Source organism: Montipora capricornis, chromosome 8, assembly GCF_036669925.1.
Source record: "Montipora capricornis isolate CH-2021 chromosome 8, ASM3666992v2, whole genome shotgun sequence".
NCBI classification, from domain to species: domain Eukaryota; kingdom Metazoa; phylum Cnidaria; class Anthozoa; order Scleractinia; family Acroporidae; genus Montipora; species Montipora capricornis.
This window is the reverse complement of record NC_090890.1, coordinates 43,817,365-43,827,364: the sequence shown is the minus strand read 5'-3', so window position 1 is coordinate 43,827,364 and position 10,000 is coordinate 43,817,365. Positions and strand designations below refer to the sequence as shown.

At 39.5% G+C, this 10,000-nt stretch overlaps 1 protein-coding gene across 1 annotated transcript in view; it reads right to left on the bottom strand.

Moving 5' to 3' along the window:
- The window catches only part of LOC138059730 (tRNA-dihydrouridine(16/17) synthase [NAD(P)(+)]-like), a 69,545-nt gene that overhangs the window by 9,626 nt on the left and 49,919 nt on the right, over positions 1-10,000 (bottom strand). The window contains exon 8 of the mRNA XM_068905336.1: positions 491-587. Within this exon, the coding sequence (XP_068761437.1) occupies positions 491-587 (97 nt within the window). The remainder of the gene's footprint in view (positions 1-490; positions 588-10,000) is intronic.

The window sequence follows — 10,000 nt, the reverse complement described above, 5'->3', positions numbered from 1 at the left end:
CGAATATCAGTCGTGCAGTAGTCTACTTGACTTTCATAAATATTTTAAATCAATTTTGACTGATCACGATCTTCTCTGATCCAACGCTGTGCAAGACTTACCGTCCACGGTTTTTGCAAAGGTTTTAAAACCTCAACTTCGCTAATGCACAAAGTAATGCGTGACATATTACAGTCGCGTTACATGCGCAGTAACGTTGCGCAAAAACAATTAGCGCGAACGTCCTTAAAAACTGTGTTAAGTCGCCTCAAGCTCTCTATTAACAACGCACATGCCTGCAGCATGCTAGGATAGACAAAGGAGGAACAGTGCGGGAGATTACGGACTACAGAATCTTGCTGAGGCTTAGCATCAACATACACAAAAAAACACGGGATAAAAACACGAATTAACAACTAACTTTTGTGTCCGCGTACGTTGCATGTACTTGGACGTTCATCTCTTGCGAGGAGCAGGCTTTGCCGGCTGTTCATGAAAATCTAATTCTAACCTGGATTCTGATTTTTAAAATCACACAAATTTCTTTCATCTCAGTTATTGACTTGGCTGCGCCTAGTATTTCTCTCACATCTTTGTTCCTGTCGAGACTAAAAACAGAAAGAAAACTACCAGGTTAAATCACGCATACTTAGCAAGAATTCGCGCGCGAAAGAAGAAACGTGAAGTCCCGTATTCTGGCTGCGCGAAATTTGGGACGAGAGGCTTGCCACCTCTCCAATCTCGCAAAGTTAGGCAGTCGTCTCATTTTTCGAGCGACCAAAACACGGAAACTCGTTCTTTCTTTGCTATAAAACTCCACAGAAACGATCGCAACACAGGCTGACCATGCAATATTCAATGACAACGGATCACTAGACAGTGATTACGGCAAAAAACAGAAAAACATGGTCGTTCGTTAGGGGTGGCTGAATATCACAACGACTAAGCACTGGGACTTGATTTGAGAACGAAGATGGGGTGATTTATCAGCGCGCCCGCATTTGTCACGATCTCGATTATCCAGACTATGTACCCACATGTCTGGATAATCCATGATTGACAGAGGCGCAAACCCGGTTCATGAGATTTCACGTAAGCCTTCATACAAGTACATTGAAAGAGAGATGCCTAAGAGGAGCGGTCCTGGAAACGAGCGGATATTTCGACCACCAAGAGCAATACGAAGCGAAAGACGGAGAGCCTGTTACCGGTCTCATTTCACTCAAACACAATGCTTTTGCTTTTCGTTGGTTTCCATGATACAACAGAGTAGAAGATGTTCGCCTCTTTCCCAAGTGAAAGAGATCTATCCCGCAACCTCCCCAATACCGCTTTGCACTAATGACGTCATGAAATTACAGACCCGGCAAGTGACTCAGACAAACAAGGTTCAGTCTGTAAGAGTCACAAGGGAAATGAGGCATAATATTCGCTTCAATCTGTTCGGTTTTAAGCGACGTCGACCGTGTTCTTGGTTCTATTCTGGAGAGAGAACCAGAACAATGCAGAATTGAGCAGCTAGAACGGTGTTTATTGAAAGTGTAGGGGGTTGAAATTGACGGGCAAAGGTGACGACCTTTCTAAACGATTGAGGGGCTGTAATAGGTCTTGTAAACAGTGGAAGTGACCACGCGCTTGATCCGAGCATCGATAATGGCCGTTGGTCTGCGGCGAAAATACAAAAAAAGGTTTGATGTTGGAAGGAAATGGTACCATAGTGCAAGTTCTGTTCCCTATTCTACTCCGTCGACAGATTGGCATGTTGGAAAAGTGTTGATGGGCATACGCTAACTCCTGCTGTTCGCAAATGGTTGTCTGTTTTGCTCAGACTAACATATCTTTCATGGATTTTTCTTTGCAATATACTACGTAGTATTGGGGGCGTGTTAAATAGCTCTTTTAGATGGAGGGTTGTCCAATACTCACACATAGACTCCGTTGGTGTTAGTACTGATAAGAAGAGTCTCCATTGGTACGAATGGTACCACTAGAAAATGATGTCATTCCACTGGCTGCAATGGTGAATATGCATCTCATTAAGGGGACTTATATCATTTTGTCATGTGGTGTGGCTGGGTACAGGGCAATTCCGATGGACCATTGGTACCAATGGTACGATTGGTACCACTAGAAAATGACGTCATTCCAATGGTTCTACTGGTGAATATACATCTCATTAAGGGGAATCAGATTATTTTCTCATGTGAACTTGTTTTGTGTGGTTGGCTTATAGAACGAGTTATATTCATAATAATTCTACCGCACTATTACTTGTTGTAAAAGCGAACTTGTTTTGCGTGGTTGGCTTATAGAACGAGCAATATAACTAATAATTATAGCGTGCTATTACTTGGTGTAAAAGAGAACTTGTTTTGCGTGGTTGGCTTATCAGTAGAACGAGCAATATAAATAATTATAGCGCGCTATTACTTGGTGTAAAGGCGAACTTGTTTTGCGTGCTTGGCTTATCGGACGAGGTATATCCATAATAATTATAGCGCGCTTTTACTTGGTGTAATTTTCTATCAGGTGCTATTTCTTCGTGAGCGGAGTGGTATTTTGTGACAAAAGTCAGAATTGTGTTAGATGTGCGTTTTCATCTCCTAGTGCATGACCTCTTTCTGTTGGAGAACTTCAGTTCAGAGAGATGCCTTTTAACACTGCTCTCTGAGTATCCTCTATCTTTTAGGCGTATTTCAAAGTCTCGCGGGTTTTTCAAAACTAGAATGGGAAAATTTTGTTATTCGAAGCGATAATGCTTTCCCTTTTTTTTAACCTTCTTGTTAATCCTGGTGGACATCAGGAAATTCTGCTGTGGGATCTTTTGTAAAGCACAAAATGATACGTTTTTTCACAGTTAACAATTTCCGCGTTCAATCGATTAGCCAAGGCTTACATTTCTCGATGTTTATAGATGGTTTTGGCAGCGGTATGAAGACTTTGTCTCCTGATTCCTGCAACTCTTTGAGAGATTTCGGCAATTTATGGTCATTTATATGGATACTTTGAGTCCGATTTACATCAACACGGTTTAGTACTAACTATTCTACCTCCTTTTTAGAAACCAACTCCACAGATTTATCAAGTTTTCTTCTTTTTTCCTTCACTATCGCTTACAATGATGAAATGGTATATGAAATGAATCATATATGAACTGCGGATATGAAATCAAATGAAGCTATGATCTTCGCAGTTATGAGAGCAATTTTTTGCAATTTGCGTAGAGAAGCCTGAAAAATTCAGGACTTGAACGGGGTTTGAACCCGTGACCTAGCGATTCCGGTGCGGCGCTCTAACCAACTGAGCTATGAAGCCACTGACGTTGGGAGCTGGTCATTTGTGGCGAATCGCGAGGTCACGGGTTCAAACCCCGTTGAAGTCCTGAATTTTTCAGGCTTCTCTACGCAATTGCAAAAAATTGCTCTCATAACTGCGAAAATCATAGCTTCATTTGACTATCGCTTACCTCACTCATACATTTCCTTTTAGTGGATCGAAACGTCTGTCTGAGTCTATGCGGGGGGCTCATGTGACAAAGTCTATTATAACCACACACAGTTCGCAAAGAGTAGGATATGGAGTTCCCGGTTTTGTGGTCCGCTGTCTTCTGTGTTATACCCTGGATAAGAGGGTAAATGCTCAGAGGTAACAGCTTTATCAAGCTACTCTAAAATCCGAGGGTAGATAAAGATATGATGATGACGATGATTGAAAGACACTGGCACCCTTCTCACTGAATTTCACTTCGTTAAGTGCCGTCTACCAAAAACAATGTACGGAATTTAAGCTAATTAGTTCGATTGACATTTACAAAACTGGATAACCACTGACACAAATTCCTTGCGCGTCTAAATTAAGAAGGGACGAAAAACGATTACAACCTACTCATTTCTGATAACGGCACTTTTAGAAAAGGACAATCTAAGATAATCTAAGAAGTAGAAAGAGGAGAGGAGATAGTGCAATTTGATTGGCGACGAATGAAGAAGCAAAAACTTTATCTTCTTAAAGGCCAGCCAGCAAACCAAATTTGGGATACCAATAAGGTCAAAATGATATTAGTATTGAGGTAATTTATTTTTCCTTATCCTTTCGTTATTTATCTATTCTTGAGACAAATTTGTGAGAGCATGCACATGTTACTTAATCACAAGTAGTCTCTCAAGCAATAGCGCCGCGTCAACGATCCTATGTAGTGAAGCAGATAAACAAAGGAGAGACACAAAAAAATTAAACACTTCAACCTTTCAATTAGCCTGCGTTCCTTCCCTTTTCTAGCGCCCGACACGCAGTCTACCGTTTAATATGTTTGAGAACTGACTAGAAATGCAATTGGAGCCACCATCATATCTTATGACTTCAAACTTTATCCCACCATGAAGTACATTTACTCACCGACAATAATATTAGTAACTAAATCGCGTTACTGGAGATGCTCCTCTCGACTCAAAAGTCTCCAATTCTTGACATTCGAGGATAGGCTAGCTAAGTCATTGGAATAGACCTTTATTTGCCGAAGACGAGGTAGAAGTCTTCCAATAAAAAGGAGCTAATTCTTCGACGAGACTCATGTGATTCTTTATGCAGCGTCAGTGCTCGAGTGATCGTCGCGGCAACAGCATTTATTTTTATTTTTTGATTTCTTTTTTTTTTCTAAGAAAAGGCGCGGCGGGCAATTAGAGAAAAACACGACAAAAACTCGTGGCCCAATAAAAGTAGCCGAAATTCAATCATCAGGTACATAATAAAGCTACAGATCGAGATATCGAGTTTTCGTTGATTAAGGTACACTTAATTAATGCAACTAGGATCAGAAAAACGAATGACTAAAATGTTATGCAAGGATGAATTTGCATTGCAACGACGACAATTAATTGTGGGATTTTAACCATAGCACAAGGCTGTCAAATCATTAGAAGGATCTAGTCACGCGAAAGGAACCTCTGCTTGCGGCTATTGTCAAGGAGTTGCCACTCTCGTAGGGACAGAACATTTCGCAATCTTACGCGAAATAACCTTGTAGAAAAACAGCCATCTCGACAATTTGTGTACGAAACCTTCAAAATGGTGTGGAAATTTCAACCGTGTTTGTCGCTTACAGCGATTTGGCTGTTCTGGTTCAAAGGTGAGAGCCGCTTGTTTACAACTATTAGAGATGATTCAGATATTTTTTTATGCTGAATTTCGGCTCTAAAGGGACTCTCTAAAGGGAGTTGAAAGATCAGAGCAGAGCTTCCAGTTTAAGCATTCTTTAAGTTTGGTACGCTACATTTATTTCTATGTTGTATCCTTAATTAAAGTTAAAAATACCAAATATGTACAATAAGATTTTTGGAGCAGGTTCTGTTGCATATTACATCAGCGTAAAATGTTCCAATCCAAATGTTTAAAAAATGTATAACTTACCATAGCACACAAAATGAGATTATTGCAGATTATTTTCTGACTGAGTGAATATATGCAGTCAAAATTAGAAAAAGCAAAACATTGTATGAGGTTATCGGCCGGGGTTATCGACCAGTCATGCCTCTATTCAAAATGTCTGGTTTACAGTTTGCAAAGTTCCCGTGAAAACCGACATTACCGCAGAAAACATTTTGTAGAACATAAGACTGTCGCGTGCGCATAGTTCATGGGCCGATAATAAACGAGGAAAAGTAGATGTCGTCTCGGGTGGGGGCTAAAACTAGAGAATGCCGTAAAGGATCACATCTGCCGGCTCAAGTTGTAGTCAAGGCCTCAAATTTGGTGATTTCACGTTGTGTTTGTCGTGCAGAGAACTGCAATAATAACTGAGTGCTGAAATGCTTGCAGTACGATCTTTTTTCCTCTTTTAAACTCCCTAATGATGACGACTGACGGTGAAAGTATAAGATTCGTTTATAACAACAACTAAATCTTACTTCGCAAGAAACTGCTCAAGGCTGTAAAAAAACACAAAGATGAAAGACGTTTATTGTGGTTTAAAATAAATTTAACGCATAGCAAGTCGTAACTTTGCATTCTTCGAAGTTGCCACACGAGTTACGTTCTCCGCACAGAAGTGAACGCATTCGGAGTTCTTAATTTAAATCGGCGGTTCTATTACTGCGCTTCCACCTTCTTTGGAAGGGGCTAGTCCTTAACAAGGTCGCTACTGCAAAAATGCCACCCTTTGCAGCATAGTTAAATAATAAGCCAAAACAACTGACTGAGTATGGGAAAGGCGAAAAGGCAAAATAAACATATTCTGGAGGAAAGACAAAAACGAGAAGGGCCAAAACAGTATGACATTGCATGCCCCGCGCGTGAATTTTACCATTTTTGCAATTCTATGGCAACGATGGGGAAGACAGAAGTACGCCACTAGTAAACGTAAGCTAAGCCTTCACGCCCTTCGAGAAAAGTTGGTGCGCACTTACACTTTAAGTACCACACCTATTCATTGAGATAACACCAATTAACAATTACAATTGTAATTCTATGGTAGGAGTTGTACATACGAAAGGGTACGGAAAATATAACAATATAAACCTACAGTAGCTATAATAATGATTACTTTGCCTCCCTTGATGTGTTGTAAGCATGAAAATGACCGGAGACGTGATGTTTAGAAGATACAACGTAGCATGCAATTTATCACCTGGGCATAAAATTTCTAGTAGCTTATAAACATTTTAAAACAAAAAACAAATTAGCTTCATCACGAACACACACCTGCCTCGCGAAATTAAACATTAATAATGTGAATCTGAAAGGTTTACGAATTTTCGTCCAAGTTCTAAAAATAACAACCTTTTTATCGAAAAAGGACTGATCTTTAATTAGGCAGTGCAGAGCCCTTTTATTTCTTATTTTCGGTCATTTTACAGGCATTACATTCCACTGACAATAGCCTAGCTAGCCTGCGAACAGGTTCCCCGATCGCTTCGCTCTCCGAATTCTTTTGTTTCGCGCTCGCCGAATGAATTTTTCCGTCCTCGCCGGGAGCCTGTTCGCAGGCTAACTGACAAAAATTACGTGATGACCACTAGTCATAACGAAACCCGCCTTTTCACCACAAGCAAAATAAAACGAATTGTTTTCTAAATGAACGCGCTAATAGAATACATTTACACATACATACCTAATTGACCACTCCCCATAGGGGCTTTTCAGGGCCAATGAAACACAATCAACAAAACGACAGAACAGAGAAACTATTACGAACCAACCGTGCCGGAGGCTAACCATTTGGCTATGAGAAGAACCGGGGACTACCAGGATCAAATTCAACGAGTGGGCAGAGCGGGTTTTAAACCCGGGATCTCCATATCTCAAGGCAAGCGCTCTAACCACTGGGCCACACTGCCTCGCTATCTTGATTAAAATAACTTTGGGGCTTTAAAGTCCCCCGTACACCAGGGTGTGCGAGTTGACTGAAAAAGAGAGAGCCGGAAGGGAAAGATTCGACTCAAGATAAAGGAGTAGTGGGCAAAATAGAATGGAAAAATAAGAGAAACACTTTGCTGGGAGCGGAAGAAATTAAACAAATTAATAGAGCTTCAGGTGTTTTGATTTTTTTTTTGAAATTTGAATTTTGTTGTTAAACTATCGATATTACTATTCAAGAGAGTCATGTGCCAACGCGGTTGGGAGGCAATGCGTGACTTCATCACAAGGCAACCAATATTTATGATTGACGGTTTTCACTGTCACACCATCATCAAAACCATTCAACAGATACAGTCAAGAATCAAAGAGATAACAGAAGATGAATGTTCAAACAGTCTCGCAAAGGTGTGCGCTGTTTCGTGCGATACATATTCGCAGAAATGTTTTATTCAACTTTATAAGGCTTTGTATGGAGACGCCATGTTTGTGTCCCTCTGAGGGGCACAAATATGGCGGCCGGAAGCCAACAAAAACATATGTCATCAAGTTTTGCTATTAAAGCCTGTAGTTGTCTTCTGATGGCTTATATACATCTATATGAGTACTTATTGTCATACAAGGATTGTTCAGTTTGCAAAATCTCAGCGGATGTCACTTTTTTAACCTAGGTGACCGCATTCTCGGCCGCAATTTTACTGTGTTTCTAATAGCTTTGAAATTTAACCTTGCTTTATCACAAGACGAAAAACCCTATCAAACTGAACATTTGTGAAAAGATAAGTCTTCAGCTGTTCTTATAACTAACTAAACTAAAATCTCAAAAGGATTGATCTTCATTTTGATGACGTCACATGAAAACCAAGAAGCAAGAAATTGGAACAAGATTTCAATCCCAAAGAACTTTAAACCTCCAATCGTAAAGGAACGTGTGGTTTATTTATTTTCATGTGATCTGTGCGAAAACGATTAAGTCGTATGATTAAGTCGTATGACTACTTCGTTTAAGAGATGTTTCTTATAAAAGAAACATCCAACTTTGAACGCACAGACTTGACTCTATTTGTGCTGAACTCTTCCCTTGAACTTTTTGATTTTTGAGAGAACATTTTATCGCTTTTATACCTTCTTCCATTGATTTGTTGTTTTATTTACTATTTATACATTCTCATTTTCATTCTGACATGCTAACGACGTTAGCAGTAACGTCGAAACGTCGTTGTTTTCAAAAACATTTTATTGCAGTTTTTTATAGTTCGATGCTTTAAACAAATGGCTTCTTATTCGGTAACTCTAATCGCTTTAAGGACATTTTCTCTCCGTTTTATCGCTAATAATCTGGCCTGACTCTTCTGTCTATTCATGACCAGTTGTTGAAACCAACTGAAGGATCGGCCTTAAAACTTGGTCTTTCGTATACCGGATCCGAAATAATTTATGTCCACAAAACAAAAGGCCTAATCGGAATAATTAAATTCCTTAAACTCCAAAAGATTAGAAAGGGCAAACTACGAGCGAGTAAATCCGAGCGAAATCGAAAAAACTTGATGATAACTGATGCGATGTTGTGTAAGACCTTGTGCATGGTCAGACAAGGGCTCATCACAAAAACAATTCTTACCTTTTCGCGTACTTCTAAACGCCAGAATTGATCCAAAGTTTCCACAAATTTTTTTTTTTCTTTCACTTTTTTCAGAGAGAAATTTCACTTTCTGGCAAAAAAACTTAGCTTGGCAACGCTTAGCTCAATCACTTACCATATAAGGTCAAACTAAGGTATATGAGCTGATAGCCGAGATTGAGTGAACCAATCAGGGCACAAGAAATGCATTATCCAAGGTTGAAATTTTGATAATAATGATTCTCTTGTCTTCCCCCATTTTTGTCCGGTATATGAAAGTTTACCCCTCACAAACTGAAGGATATACTCTTTTTTATGTATAAGAACGTATAATTTTGGAGCTGAGACAGAACGTTCTTATATATTTTTACAAAGTGAGGCTATCGTTATGTTATACAAAATATGCTCTTAAAGTATTTGGGCTACTTTACATTAATTTACCTTCATTTTATGCTTTCATTTACAATACAATCGAGCAAAATAAAAACGTTCTTAATCGACTCTCAGCCTGACGAATGTTCTTAATACGTTCTTAATACGTTCTTAAAAGTTTGCTTAACCTCAGTCTCATCGTTCTTATAAAAAAGGTTCCCATAAAAAAGAGTGTAATGCCGAGATAATACAGCGATAGAAATGATATTTGAAAAAGGTAAGGCTTTGTTCAGAATTCGGCACTTATTAATTAATAAGGCCGGGCTAAAGTAGTCGAGTACATTTATCAGCCTCTGGTCTTTTCAGGAGTAATTTATGCATAATGTTTGAGGGCCTAATTTGCTGCAATTAGAGAGACTGACTTCTCGGGCGAATCATACAAATCAACTCCAGCACTCTTTTGGTTGACTCATCTTCATCCCACTGCTTACCTTTGTAACAATAGCGAGGGATAATACCGAGATAATAGACCGAATTCATAAATGGCGGGCAAAAATATATTCGTTTGTTTATATGCTAATTAGACTCACTAACTTCGCTCTCAGGCAACATTTCTTTTGAATTTTGTCCATCCAAACGAGGCTAGTGAGTCTGATTTTGCACGTAAACGGCCGCCAT